General features: G+C 53.2%; 1 protein-coding gene across 1 annotated transcript; it reads left to right on the forward strand.

Annotated features, from left to right (window-relative positions):
• LOC102532430 (keratin, type II cytoskeletal 75-like) lies at nucleotides 1-13,279 on the forward strand. Its single transcript, XM_006203011.3, has 9 exons — nucleotides 1-531; nucleotides 2,325-2,533; nucleotides 4,843-4,903; nucleotides 5,726-5,821; nucleotides 7,800-7,964; nucleotides 8,779-8,904; nucleotides 9,369-9,589; nucleotides 10,195-10,229; nucleotides 11,475-13,279. The coding sequence occupies exons 1-9, from the start codon at nucleotides 52-54 to the stop codon at nucleotides 11,672-11,674; spliced, it is 1,593 nt and encodes a 530-aa protein (XP_006203073.1). The 5' UTR covers nucleotides 1-51; the 3' UTR covers nucleotides 11,675-13,279.
• The last annotated feature ends 1,908 nt before the right edge of the window (nucleotides 13,280-15,187 follow it).

The raw sequence follows: 15,187 nt of genomic DNA on the forward strand, positions 1-15,187 counted from the left end.
TCATCCCTTTGACATTTTCACTCTTCTGACCCTCTGGCACCAGCACCCACCATGACTCAACGATCCTCCATCACCATCAAGTCAGGGGGCACTCGGAACTTCAGTGCATCCTCAGCTAGCCTCCTTCCAGGCTGCCGCGCCAATTTCAGCTCTGTCTCCATGTCCCAGGGCAGGAAGAGCTTTGGGGGTGGCTTTGGAGGTGGTTTCGGGACCAGGAGCCTCCACAGCTTTGGGGGTAGTAAGAGGATCTCCATCGGTGGGAGCTACCGCTCCGGCCAGGCCAGCTTCGGAGGTGCTGGCTATGGGCTGGGTCTTGGGGGCATTGGGTACAGGGTAGGGGGAGCCAGCAGTGGCTTTGGATTTGGAGGTGGGATGATATGTGGCGCTGGAGGCATCCAGGAGGTCACTGCCAACCAAAGCCTCCTGACCCCTCTTCACCTGGAGATCGATCCGTCCCTCCAGCGGGTGCGGATGGAGGAGAAAGAGCAGATCAAGACCCTCAACAACAAGTTCGCCTCCTTCATCGACAAGGTGAGGGGCCAGTGGGGTCCCTACCAGGAAAGCGGCTGACACCCAGGGGGGTCTCTGCTTTCTGTGTTCCTCTGAAGTCTTGGGGGTTGAGAAGACTGCCGACAGGGTAGAGGACAAAGTTATTTCTTACTTTGTTGAGATGAGAGAACTGTCCATCTCCAGACTCTAGAGCTGTCTGACCCACAGTAAGAACTTTGCCCTCTTGATGGATAGTGATCTTGTACTTGGCTTAAAATTAGACAGTGAAAAAGAATCAGTTTGGAAGGCAGGAGATAAAGGAAGGAAAGGTTCCAAGTTCAGCTCACAGAAATGGGCTGGGGTATGTTTTCCTGCCATTTGACAGGGACAAGGCCTGGGCAGCGTCTCTAGTGATTCAGGTGTGGTTGGCGGGGGGCATGCTCAGTCGTTCAGAATTCCTTTTGGTGGGAGGAGAGGTCTCCTTGCTGTTGGTCTAGTGTCCTAGGGATCTTCCCAGTTCCAGCGGAAGAAACAGTCTAATTTACACCACCTCCAGTTCACACCTGAACCGGAAGAACAAGTTCAAGGATCCTGGATCATTCAGGCTCCATACCTGGAGTCTGGAAGAAATAGCACTAAACCAAAGAAAAAGAAAAAGAAAGAAAGAAAGAAGAATGTCAGGGACGGAGGGCAAGTAGCCCAGGATCCATCCTCAGCTCTCCTGCTAGGAGCATCCCTAAATTCTTGGGCCTCGGTTGGGTTGGACAGATGGACTCTAAGGTCCTCTTGCAGATCTAACAGGACATGAAATGCCTCATCATTTGGACCTAGACCTTTGAAAGTATAAAGTTAACCAAAGGTACTGGTGAGGACTTCATCACTCATGCCCCACAGTCAACCTGGTGTTTGCACCAACAGATGTGAGATTTCCAGGAGTCCAGTTCTTCAGGGAAGGATGTGGGCCCTGCCTTTCCTGGGTTCATCTGGAGGGGTCCTGGGGAATGAGGGGATGGGGCTGGGGAGGACTTGGAGCCAGGACAAGGAAAGAGGAAGTAGGGAGTGGGGAGTGGGGTGCGTTTGTTACAGACCCTCTGCAGGCACACAGCCAAAGTCTTGGAGGCTCTGTTTTTCCATTCTCTGAGGCTGTGTGTCATTCCAGCTACTCCCAACAGAAGGATTTGTTTAGGCAGAAAGGTTTTGTGTATTCCCAAGTCTACCTCCCGGACTGAGGAGCAAATAAATGCAATTCAAGAAAACCAGATTAGTAGCACAGGACCACAGGGACCTAAGAGAGCTGAGAAAAGAAGGGGCTTACCCAAGGCCATACAGCAGTGAGGGACATGGCTGGGATTGTGCCCAGGCCCCCTCAAGACAACTCTAGAGTGACCCATCCCAGCATTCCTGGACTGGTGAGTCCAGATTCTAGGTCTGGAAAAATCATGTTGGAAAGAAAATGAATCCAATTTTCTGCCAAGACCCTCCTGCCCATTTAACAGGAAACAAAATCTCAGTAACGTGGTCAAGTATCCTTCCCTTCAGCTACTGCACATCAACATGGTTTTGTGTATTTAGACAGTTTCCAGCCTCTATGGCCCTACTTACTGACCCATCTTCAAACCAAGCCACTGCCTGTCTCCCAGGCTCATTGCACCAACACTGGCTTGGCTTTAAGTTCCGGTCTTCTTCCAGACTCAAGACAAAGGGGAGGAGCCTGACACCTGGACTTTGAGGTCTTGCAGGACCCCTGCAATGTTGAGGGTCCTGTATCTCAGAGCCCTCCAGGAGACTGATGCTGCAGGGAAGTGCTAACAGTCTCTTATCTCCGGCTGGGGCAGGTGCGGTTCCTGGAACAGCAGAACAAGGTCCTGGAGACCAAATGGAGCCTGTTGCAGGAACATAAGACCACCAGGGCCAACATCGAGCCCATGTTTGAAGCCTACATCAGCAACCTGAGGCGGCAGCTGGACAGCCTGGGTGGAGAGCGCTTGAGGCTGGAGACAGAGCTGAAGAGCATGCAGGATGTGGTGGAGGACTTCAAGATCAAGTGAGTGGGGGCTCAGCCCTGAGGTTCCAGGGGAGGCTCTGCTCTCCGGAAGTGCCCAGTCCAGTGGGAAATAGGGCACACACTTTGGGACTGGAGGTGGAATCAGAAAAAGAACTGGGACCCTGAAGTCAAGAACATTGAGGCTTTGGGAAGGGGCTGGGGTTAGATGGTAACTAACACGGGCACAAAGGGCATGATACATGCAACGTGGTCAGCTCTGCAGATGAGGAAATGTAAGGCTCTGAGATAGCAAATGACTCATCCAAGTTTATACAAGTAGCAGCTCATGAGTTATGAACTCATAGAATCTCATACTCACATTTGTTTGGCTCCTTCCCATTGCTGACTTCACAATGTTCATGCATCCACCACAGCCCTGGCTAAGGTTGGGGAATGAAAGAAAAGGAGGCCTATTTGCTGCCTTCTCCCTGGAACTTCACACACACACACACACACCACTAAATATAATGGTATGTTTCTACTATAGATATGAGTAATTTCTCATTTATATTGTTTTAATTTATTTCTAATGTTCTTGGTCCAAACAAAATAAGTGACTTGATAAGTTTTGGTTGCTGTTTGTATAATGGAGTAAGAATCCAGGTTTTAGAGTTGTGCTAACATGATAGCCACTAGCTACTTAAATTTAAACCAAGTAAAGTTATATAAAATTTTAAATTCAGCCCCTTAATGACACTAGCCACATTTCAAGTGCTTAGGTGCCACATGTGACTAGTGGGTCCCATAGCAGATGCAGATACAGAGCATTTCCATCACCACAGAAAGTTTTGTTGAACAGCACTATAGAATAGAGCACCAGATTTAGAAACTTGGTTCAACCACTCACTAGCTCAATGACCTAAAGAAAACTAACCTCTCTAAGCTCCAGTGCCTTTGTCTGCTAAAGGGGATATTAATAGTACCCATCTCATAGAGGCATTGAGACTGTTAAATCAAAACGTGCATATAAAGTGCTTGGTAGGCTGCCCACTGTCTGACACATAATAAGCTGCTGTTAATACGTGTTAGCTATTTTATTGTATTGATGATTAGGTATATGCGTGTACGGATGCAAACATAGACAAGAGAAGCAGATGGGTAATTTATAACAGCATGCAAAGGTGGGGTAACAGTGATTCAATCCAAGAGGACTTCCTGGAGGAGGAGGTAAAAGCTCAAGGTTGAGTGGGGGATGTGTCGAAGAGCCCTCTCCTGGTTAATGGACAGCAACGTTCCAACGGCAGGTGTCTAAGAGCCCTGTGCAGGGCCACATGATTCTTGCCCTCTGGCAGGGGGACTATGAACTGGGAAACACAGGACAATTGCATGAAGTCAGGTGAAGAAAAGATGGTCAGATTTAATGAAAAGACACCTCAAGGAAACAATAAGGCGAGCAAGATCAGTTTCCCAGAGCGCTGGGGAGGAGGCACAGTACTGAAGAGTCAGTGAGTCAGTGGCAGAAAGAGGTTTCTTAGATACTTCTGGACAGTAGAGGCAATAAAAATAAAGGTGGAGATTTTGGATGTATAGTCGTGTGGGATAGTACTTTGTAGTTCTAAAAACATAACGAGAAGCCGATTCATAGGTGGGAAAGAGCCTCTGAGAGGTTAAGGGACCTGCCCTGGGTTATTCAGCTAGTAGGTGGAGGAGACAAGCCCAAACCACAGCCGTCAGGAGCTGCCAAGAGGGTGGGATTGGCTGATGCTTAGAAGGCAGGGTTACCTAAAGCAGATGTGAAACTTCCTTCCCAGAGATCAGAGGGTGGGGGACAGTGGGGAGTGGGGTTGCTGCCTAGGGGCAAATTGAAAATGAGGAAACTTGGTGGAGAGGGTAAGTGGGAGGTGTCTTATTAACCTGAGGGCTGCTTCCCAGGCTGCGGGTCAATGGCTGAGAACAGGACAGTGAGGCAACGTGAGGATGTCCCGGGGTGCAGGCGCCAGCCGAGGCCTGGGCCGCCGGCCTTACTGCTCTCTCTTCCCCCTCCCATGGCCCTTGTCTGGCTTGGGGTGAGACCATGGGGTAAGAGGAAGCAGCACACGCCTTCACGGGACCTCTGTGGAGCAGAGCTGTGAGAAAGCGACCTCACAGGGAACGAGAGGTGGTTCTGTTTTGCTGTTGCTTTGCATTTGGGTTTTGTCTGCGCAGCGTGGATGTTTGATGGATTTGGGATTGGGGGGCCCACGAGAGCTATGCTGTAGCAGCACGTTTTCCAAGTCTTCCCTGGAAACCCACCTACAGCCCCTGCCTTGGCCCTCACGCCCAGAATCCCTCGCTCTGAACACCCATCCGCTCCTTCATCCTTCCCGCAGGTACGAAGAAGAAATCAACAGGCGCACAGTGGTGGAGAATGAGTTTGTGGTGCTCAAGAAGGTGAGGGGACAGGGATGCTCCCTCCTGACTCTTGGACCCTGGCAGCCCCTTCTGGGAGTGACAGCTGCCACTTAAGCCAGAGGCCCTGTATACATGGCTTCATTTAATTTGCATGATCTTAAAAGCAGGTCTTACTTCAGAAGTGAAAAAATTCAGGCTCAGGGAGGTTAAATCGGTTGCCCAAGGTTACCCAGATCATCAGAAGCGAGTCCAGATCCAGGACACCAAAGTCTGAGCTGTAAATCACTACACCAGTTCTCTCCCCACGTGGGTCTGGTGCAGGGAGAGGCGAAGCAACATGAGCCTTGTGCGGAGCTGAGTCTCCAGGACCTCAGGTCAGGCTTAGGGGACAGGCATGGGACGGGGACCGACTCCAGGAGTTGTGGACCTTCCTGCTCAATGAGGATGTGCAGAGGGAGGGAGAGGGCCCGCCCCAGAGCTAATCTGGAGGAAGAGGAAAAACAGAGCAGCAGTGTGTGGAGGGGAGGAAGGGGCAGGGTGTGAGGAGGAGGGGAAGCCTCGGGGTGGGGGTGGGGGGCTGGGAGAATCAGGAGGCAGCGGAGGACCGGGATGGGTTGTCTTCACCGTGGGAAGGTGACATGTCTTTCCACGTGGTACCAGCTGATAAGCAGGTGGGCATCCTTGAGTGCCCTGGTCCTCACACAGTTTGGACCCCCCTGGACATTTCACTCCATACACAGCCTGGGATAGGGAAACACTCTCATCCCTGGCAACTAAAGTTCTCCAGCCAAACTCACAGACGGAGGGTCTGGCTAGCCCAGGAAGGGTGGGACTCGGAGTGACAGCATGTTCTGTGCCCAGGACGTGGATGCCGCCTACATGAGCAAGGTGGAGCTGGAGGCCAAGGTGGAAGCCTTGATGGATGAGATCAACTTTCTGAGGGTGTTCTATGATGCGGTAAGCCATGCCAGGTGCTCCCCCAAGAAGGGCTGGAGGTTGGGGGCCTCAGCTGGGCATAGAGGCCACCAGCCCCTTCCAAGGCCTCCTTTCTACTCCTCACCCAAGTTGGAATTGATGGAGCAGATGCCACTTCCCCTACCAAAGGAGAACATGAGGTTTCCCAGGGCAGCTGGTGGATCAGGCAAGGTGAGAAACTGAAGCATGTGCTGTGGGCCTGACAAAAGAACTGCCTGCCGTTGAATGACGTGCAGTTCCATAGAGCTGAGCAACCTGGCACCCGGCCCAGCTCAGATGTATTACCTGCTGCTCTTCCTAGAGTGGAGGCAATTACGCAAATCAAGTGGCAATTGATGAGCCCTCAGGTGCTTCTAGAAGCACCCAATGCAAATGCCTGGCTCTCCTGTAGGCACATTTTGCTGTGAACCTCTGGACACCCGACCCTGCCCGGGGCTGCAGGCACAGCACTGGGCAAACACAGTCAAGGCCCTAAGGTCTGGGAGCTTCCATGACGGGAGGGGAGACAGGCGGTACAGGGAATCAAGTCAGGATACCATTTCAGGCATGATAGGGGCGATGGAGAAAACGCCAACAGGAAGCAGCGGCAGGCAGATGGTGGGTGATAACCTGAAGGAACTGGGGTTCCAGAAATGCCAGGAGGAGGCCCAGGTGGCTGGAGTAGAGACAGAGTGAGGCGGCAGATGGGATGAGCATGTCGGGGAGCGGGTGGGGGACAGGATGCACTGTGTGCCACAGGCAAACCTGGTAAGGACAGGTGATCCGCCCTTGGGGTACACGTCTGATGCCCAGCAGAAGTTGGTCATATTCCAGGAGCAGGAACATGGGATCTGCATCTGTAGACAGCTTCAATGATCATCCCACCCACTCGGGGCAAAAAAGACATCATTTTCTCTGCTCATTCACTTCAGTGCCAGGGTGGTGTTGGCTCCCAATTCCAAACAGCAAGCCTGTGGGCTGAGATCTCCCCACCCCACCCACTGCCAGCTTGGTCAGCTACCAGGAAAAACTATTTCAGAAAAACAAATTGCAACACAGCAACAATAAAATAATCATTTCTTGAAGCAGGAAGTGCATGAACCAATTGTTAATGAGGAAAGGAAAGGGATATTTAGATTTGGGCTTTGGATCAGTGGTTCTCAAATTTTACAGCTCGTCAGAATCTTCTAGAAGTCTTGTTCGAGCACCAATTCTCAGGAAGTCTAGGGTGGGGCCCAAAATGTTGCATTTCAATCAAGTTCCCAGGTGATGCCGATGTTGCTGCTCTGAGGATCACATTTGGGGAACCACCACCACCCTACATGATCCCGGAAAGTGATCACTGACAAACTAATCGTGGGTTTTCTGTTTCAAAACCCACCTTATGTGTATTTAATGCTCACAGAAATCACGGGCAGCAGCACTCTGACCAGCCCCGCTAGACTCAGAGACGCTAGCCAACCTGCCTGGCAGAGCCAACGCTTGATTTGTCCAGTCTTTCTGCTGTTTCGAGCTGGTTTCCACTTCCCATCCCCGAGGAGCAGGGAGGAGCAACGTTGGGAAATGGCGCTGGAACACAGCACAGCTTTCTGGCTCTTTCTGGCTCAGATTTCTTTCACAAGATGATTACTTTATTTGGTGAGAAAGGCTGCGTTTTCTCAGAACGTGAGCCGTTGTGGCACTGACAGGTCGCGGCAATGTGCACTGAGAATGGGAGTAATTTCTGGAGAAATTCCCTTGGCTGCTGCTCCCTCTGTGCAGATGAGGCGGCAACAGAGGACGGGCGTAAACCCAGTGACCTCCCTGATGTCCTTCCCAGCCCTTTCAGACCTAAGCAGGCTGGCAGGCCGACAGTGTGAGTGGGGCCCTCTATGCCAGAGCCTGGGGGCTGGTCACAGCCTCCCCCCCACACACACACATGCTCACACATGCACACGCACGCACACACCCTGCCTCAGCTCTCCTGTCTCGGTCCTCGCAGGAGCTGGCTCAACTTCAGGCCCAGATCTCTGAAACCAGTGTGGTCCTGTCCATGGACAACAACCGCAAGCTGGACCTGGACAGCATCATCGCTGAGGTCAAGGCCCAGTACGAGGACATCGCCAACCGCAGCCGGGCTGAGGCTGAGTCCTGGTACCAGATCAAGGTGAGACATCGAGGTCAAGTTTGTGAAACAGTCATAAAGAACTGAGATTTCAAAAGCAAATTTAAGAAGAGCCTTGTCCTCCCAGTCTGATGGGGTCAAAGGGATCTGAGTTCAGTTCAGGGCTTACCCTCTGTTCTGAGTACTCTTCAGGCAGCACCGTCAGAACCTGGGGGAACAGCCAGACAAAGGCAGGAGGTGGTCAGACCTTCTGCCACAGGGAGGATGGACATAACTCCACTGCCCTACAGAGGAGAGGTGCGGGACTGCTGGATAGTCCCGGCCACCAGTGCCAGCAGGAACGAGAGAGGGAGGGTGGGAACAAGAGGCAGGTTTAGCCTCCTGAATCAGGAGAGGAGAACCAGCTGGGGCCAAGGGGCTGCGGCAAAGGCTGGCTAGGGGTCACACAAGGAGAGTTTCCAAGTTAGAGCGAACACGCTGAGCTGGGGAGTCCTGGGGATATGAGATGTGTTGCCAAGGAAAACAAATAGGAAAGAGCTTTAAAATCCGAGAGTGACAGGAACCCTGGCATGATGCGGAGTTTGTGAGAGTGAGCTACGTGGTGGTGAATAAGAGGAATGAAAGATGGGATACAGGAAGAAGGGTCCGGCTGTAGGGTGGAGCCTGCAGATATGGAGAGTGAGGGGCAGCGCCAAGAGGCAGTGGGCTGGACTTGATGGAGAGAGCGGGGTGGGGTGCGGGGGTGCACAGGGACATGCCTCCAAGCAGCGCATCGGAAGCCTGCTGAGCCCTGGGAAACCGCCACCTCCTCTCCTCTGGCCTGACCATCCCGCCTCCTGCCTCCCCTTCCCCGCAGTACGAGGAGCTGCAGCGGTCCGCCGGCCGGCACGGGGACGACCTCCGCTCCACCAAGATGGAGATCTCCGAGCTGAACCGGGTGATGCAGAGGCTGCGCTCTGAGATTGACAACGTGAAGAAGCAGGTAGGGCTGAGCTCCCAGCAGCCACCCCATCCCTCCCTGCTTCTAGGCAGACCTGGCCTGGTTTTAACACAGCCCCGGCAGAGAGAAGCCCCGCACCCCCAGCCGAGTGACCGTCCAGGAGTGTAAACGTGCAGTCTCCCCACCCACCAGGGACATCAGGACCTTCCTTCTGAGATCTGTGCAACATCAGCTCCTCTAGGAAAGGTGCTGTCCTCTGGAGGTGTGCATGGCAAAGCTCTGACTTGCTTTACTTACCCACAATCCAGAGAAGTTCAGCATTGAAAGGGACCCCAAACCATTTCTCCATCCCCTCTAATCCTCAGCTTATCCAAGGGAAACAGACATGAATCTTAGCTTTCAAGATGATGAAGCCCCCACCTTCTTGGCATGAAATTTCAGAAAATCCTTCCATATTTTTAACCTAAAACCCACATCTGACTGCTTTCCCTGTGTCCTCCCGGCAGTGTGCCGCGCTCCAGGCCTCCATCGCCGATGCGGAGCAGCGTGGGGAGCTGGCCCTCAAGGACGCCAAGCACAAGCTGGCCGAGCTGGAGGAGGCCCTGCAGAAGGCCAAGCAGGACATGGCGCGGCAGCTGCGCGAGTACCAGGAGCTGATGAACGTCAAGCTGGCTCTGGACATCGAGATTGCCACCTACCGCAAGCTGCTGGAGGGCGAGGAGTGCCGGTGGGTGACCTTCTCCTCCTATCACGGTTCAGATAGATGCCACCAGAGCACTGGAGCGATGCCACAGAGGCCGAGAGCCCCACGGTGCCAGGCCCCAGATAGAAAGGCCCAGGGCAGAAACACGATTGAAATGCAGATGCTCCCTGCAGGCAACCTGTGGTTGCAGGCGCTCCCATAGCTCCTGGGGCACCCAGGGCAGGGACCAGGGTGAAAGGCTTCAGGGAGAGGTGGCCCTGACTACCTGGAAGGCCATAAACAGGGCCATTTCTACCCAGGCCTTGTGACAAATGAGGCCACACTCAGAATGAGGTTCAGGGGCTCCATATTTGCCCAGAGATGCCAACCATCTGACGGTCCCTCTAGACATCGTGAGCATGGGATCCTCTTCCCATTTCTCTGTGTATCTTGACCTGATCTCTCTTCTGGATGTCCCCTCCCAGATGCACACCAGCTTCCTACAGCTTACGAGATGAATGAAATGCTTGTTAAGCACAGTGCCCGGCACACAGCCAGCCCTCTGTGCTGATAGCTTTAAATACAAAGAACCCAAGGCTCTCTAACTTCTCAGCGAATGAAATGTCTCTTTCTTTCCCCACCTGCAACAGACTCACTGGAGAAGGTGTCGGAACCGTGAATATCTGTGAGTAAATGTCTTGAGATGGCAGGAAAGTGGGCGACAAAACGGAAGCTAAGGGCATCACCAACAAGGATTTGGTGACTAGATTGCGAGCAGGCTGGGGCGAGACATCATTGAGGCCGTTTGGGGGGCTCTGTGGAGACCCCCCTCTCCTTTGGCCCTTCCTCCCAGTGGGCTCGAGAGAGAGTCATGGTGACATCCACCCCAGAGGTCCCAGTGACATCACGTGTCCACAGGAACGGACTCCAACCTGGTCTCAGAGGACCCTATTTGTGGGACAGGACTACGCACAGAGCAGTGGGTCCCCCGTCTGAGTGCCTGATTCCTCAGCTAGTTCCCGCAGGAATTCAAACCTGCAGAGCTAATAAGAGGCTGTTAAACAGCCTAAATCTGAAGACCTGTGTTTAGAATTGAAGCCAATTAATTGAACAAGTAGAGCAGGGAAGCTTGGCCTGAGGTCCCAGGGGGAAAGCCAGGGGGAGTCATCCTGTAGGAGGACCCAGACCAGCAGGCTCAGGTGGCATCCGCGGGGCACTGAGCCCCGGGCTCAGGAAGTGGAGTTCCCTTGGGCGCCACGTGAGTCAGACCACATGAAGGAGGCTGGTAAACCAGGACGGGGGAGGGCTTGAAACCAATGAATACAGGGAACACCGATGCTGCAACTGGAGAGACAAATACTGAGAAGGGAGGTGGAAGAGGCGTCTTCAGATGTTTGGCAGGCTGCGAAGAGCTGCATCCCGGGACAGTGAGCTCCGATTCCCTGAGAGGATTTGCAACTAAGCCACTGGCTCTCAGTGATGCAGTAGTGGGGATTCCAACCCAGAGGCAGGTTCACCTGGGTGGCCTTCGGGCCCCCCCTATATGGGGGCCTGTGATCCCCACACAGTTTATGGGGCCTCGCATTCCATCCAGCATTAGAGCCCGGGGTAGAGATGAAGGGCAAACAGCACAGAGACCCAAAGTGCTGGGTTCTGGCAGATGTGACCTTGGCATGCTACTTGTACCTGTGCTTCCTCCCCTATAAAATGGGGGTGATCAGAATAAGGGCGTCCTCTCAGGCCTGTGGAGGAGACCAGTGTGGTCACAGCTGGGAGCGTTCTGACACTTGCCATGCCCTGTGTACATCGAGGCAGCGTGTGACGGGGACAGCGAGGGTCCTCGTGGAGCGCTGTGGGAGGGAGGTGGCCAGGGTAGGAGACCCGAGCTGGGGAGGAGCCTGCCAGTGTGCTCTGTGTCTTCTCTCCACAGCCGTGGTCTCCTCCTCCGGGGGCTCAGGCTACAGCGGGGGTGGTGGCCTCTGCATGACGGGGGGCAGCTATGGCAGTGGCCTCAGCTACGGGGGCAGCGGCGCCAGCTTCAGCTCCACCAGCGGCCGCAGCATGAGCGCCAGCAGCTCCAGCATGCGCATCATCTCCAAGACCTCGTCCACCAAGAGTTACAGGAGCTAAAGGGCCCCCTGCCCCGCTGCCTGACCCCAAGACCCCCTGATTCCCAGCCCTAAAGCCTGCTGCTTTGCTGACCACCCCCTGCACAGAATCAACAGGAGGCACAGGGAGCGGGAAGTGGTCTGTGAGTTCCAAGGCCATCTTGTCCATCTCTCTGCCTCCAGACAAGTCCCCACAAAGGTACCTCACTCACTTTTCAGCCAAGAGCCCTCCAGGGTCCACAAGCATCCATTCCAACTGCCATGTGCCCAAGACCGGGGCTGGGACATTCTCTTCAGTAGCCTCCTACTGTCTGACCCAGATCCCCTGCAACCACAGTCCTCCCTGGGGCTGCTTATAACAGACCTTGGTGCCCCCAAAGAAGTTGAGTGCAGTCCGGGCCAGTGCTTTCCCGCCACACACAGAACATCTGCCCTGCAGGATCCCTCAGACCAGGAAATGTTGCAAACCCTGCCCACATATTCCCTCCTCACCTCTGTCCTCCTTGTCCCCTCCAGGCACCCAGACATATCCCCCAATAACTCCCATCATCAGGATATTTGAATGAGAAATCAACATCCTTCAAAATATTACCAGCTTGATTATTCATAGTAGATCAAAATAATGTTATCAAGAACTCCAAAGTTCTCCGTGGCCCGGGGCTACATTACGTGAGAGTTCAAAGTCAAATTCCTTCCACATCTGCCCCATTTAAGCCAATATTAGAATTTCTGTCCCACAGAGAATGTCCTGGTGATGAGGGGGAGGGAAGCAGGCTCACGTGAGGCTGCAGGAAACGCCTGCAACCAGCACATCAGGGACCCAGTTAGCCTGTATCAGAACTGCCCTGGGAAATGGTCCTCCCCCGAAGAAGCCCCTGAGCTCAAGAGTTTTCTCTTTCCTTGGTGCTAGCCACATCTCTCTTCTGGGAAGTTTTCTTTCCTTTCTAGCCAGCCCTTTTCACCTCCTCCCTCACCCTCAGTCCCCTTTCTGGTCATCCTCTACAGCCCCGTGTGTCTCCTCTCTCAGTTGCCCTCCCTTCCTCTCCTCGCCCTTATTTCTCTTTTCTTCCTCCCCTACTCATCCATTGGCAATACATTTCCTGCTCTCAATCTCCCGACCTGTCTTCTTCTATCTCCCTGTCTCTGTAATGTCTAAGATGTGGATTTGCCTGTGCCCAGACCTGGCCAGAGGCAAAGCTCTTTAAGGCAGGCTGCCAGATTCCCTGCCCACGGGGAGGGCGCAGGATAGCAGACCGGGAAGAGAGAGGGAGTTCTTCCTTTGGTGTTTCTCCTTGCTCTGAGAGGGGCGTTGCTCGGCCCCTTGAAGAAGCAGAGGTGGGGTGGCGGTGGAATAAGGATGCGAGGAGGCACAGGGATCTTTTTGAGTGGCCTTTAAGGGTGATTTCCCCATTGAGTCTGAAGAGTTGTAAGCCCTCAAGACACCTGCCATGTACTCAAGACCAAAACACATTCCAAAAGCATACAGACAGGCTGCCATGCTGCTGACCTGAAGACAGGAGAGTTCACGGTTTCAAAAAAAAAAAGTCACTCCCGCTCAGTCAGTTCAAACCCGTCCGAACTGCCTGCTCCTTGTGCTTGCCCACTCCCTGAAATCGCTTCAATAAACTGTCACCGAGCTTTCAAGGTCTTGACTGAGTCTGTGTCCCATCCCACACTCAGAGGACGACCTTGGAAATGGAGTTCTTCGGGAGCAGGGCCCTTCCACCCACAACGCTTACTCCAGAGCAGGATGAGAATCCCCTTCCGCTGCCACCGAGCAATAGGAGCCCCACGCCGCTTCTGCCTCCCACCCTCGCCCGTGGTCTCTCGTCACACCCCTTACCCCTCCAAGCCCCAGTGTTCCCTCCCCAGGACTGGGACCCAAAGTCAAGACGATGTAAAAAGGGACAATGTGAAATATCACAGTTAGACTGAGAGCTCTCGAGCACAAGAAACATTTGTGTTCCAGTCTCCGAATCCAGAGGTGGGGAAGCCAGGAAACACAATGTGTATTGACAGCAGACCCCTGATTCCTAACCCCGGCTACTCCCCAGAGCAGTAGGGCATGATGACATCAGAAAGGATGGGGTTGGATCCCAGCCTACCCCGGACAAGCTGTGTGGCTTGGGAGTTACTTAAACCCTCTGCTCTTCACTCTCCCTATCTGTAAAATAAAAGCTACGTCATGGTGTTGTCATAAGAACTGAATGAGATAATGGCTGTATAGCTCAGGGTGGTACCAAACGTGGCAAACACCCAATAGATGTTACTATTATCGTGTTGACTCACTTTTGACCTGGGAAAAGGTCACAGTGTGGAAGGGAAAGACCAGTCAGCCACAGCAGTGGTTTCACTAACGGGACTGAGGGAAAGGCGGAGAGGCGACACAGGGAGGAGGTGTTTCAAGCATCTCCAAAGAGCTGTGACCTGGGTGCCAGGGAGGGAGCCTGTAACCTGCATCTCCCTGAACAATTCCTGAGAGCAATGACCATCCCCAGGGATGCCCTCGGGCAAGAGTAGACTCAGCCTACCTCAGGGAGGCTCAGGACAGGGTGGGAAGACAGGCGAAGGAGCCCCCCTAATGGCTGACATCAGTGCATCTTTAGGGGGCCTGTTGGGAGATGGAGGGAACAAAAAGTGCCCAACCAACTGAGAAGGTATCTTGAGACCAAAGAACGAGGCAGGCAGCTCCATCTAATCAATGGATCAGTTTATTACAGGGTAACTTATTATAGGGTGGGATGGGGTGGACAGTGATTTGGAAGCATCCACAGCTGCATTCTGTACCATCAAGGAACCATTGGGACAATTTTTATAGTTAACTTGGGGTACTGGGGTAGGTGCTTGGAAACAAGACTTGCATTCCTAAGTCAGGATTTATGAATGTGGGTGGGGGTATAGCTCGGTGGTAAACTGCGTGCTTAGCATGTGCGAGGACCTGGGTTCAATCCCCCGTACCGCCATTAAATAAATAAATAAACAAACCGAATTACCTCCCCCTCAAAACAAACAAACAAACAAACGATTTACAAATGGTTAACTAGTCTCATGAGTGCCAGGAATATGTCAAGGAAGGTCTTCAACATTGTTTGGGGACTAACAGAGCAAAGGGGCCACCTGGTCCTAATGATTATTAAACAATATCTATTAACTACAAAACCCTTGATGACAGAGAAGTGACTCACTGCCCAGTACAGTCCTGGGTAAGCTCAGCAGAAGTTCAGGAGGAAGCGCACAGGCCCAAGATGGTGTCAGTTATGCTAACAGCCATACAAGGCCCAAAGAGTCCATCCTCTCCCCTCCTCAAGCACAAGGCATCCCCTCTTGAGTCCCCTGCAGCCTTTCTTGGACTAACCTGTCACTGGAGACAAGAGTCTGTGTCTGGAGCCTTCTACCACAGGAGCGCCAGTGGGACGAGGTTAGCTGAGCCAGAGCCAGGACCCTGCCTGACCTGAGGAGGGCCAGGGCCCTGTCTGCTTAGGGAGGCTTCTCTCAGCCCAGATCCTTCCTCCTTGGAAGCTCCTAGGATCACCCA

The sequence above is a fragment of the Vicugna pacos genome, chromosome 12 (genome assembly GCF_048564905.1).
Source record: "Vicugna pacos chromosome 12, VicPac4, whole genome shotgun sequence".
NCBI classification, from domain to species: Eukaryota; Metazoa; Chordata; class Mammalia; order Artiodactyla; family Camelidae; genus Vicugna; species Vicugna pacos.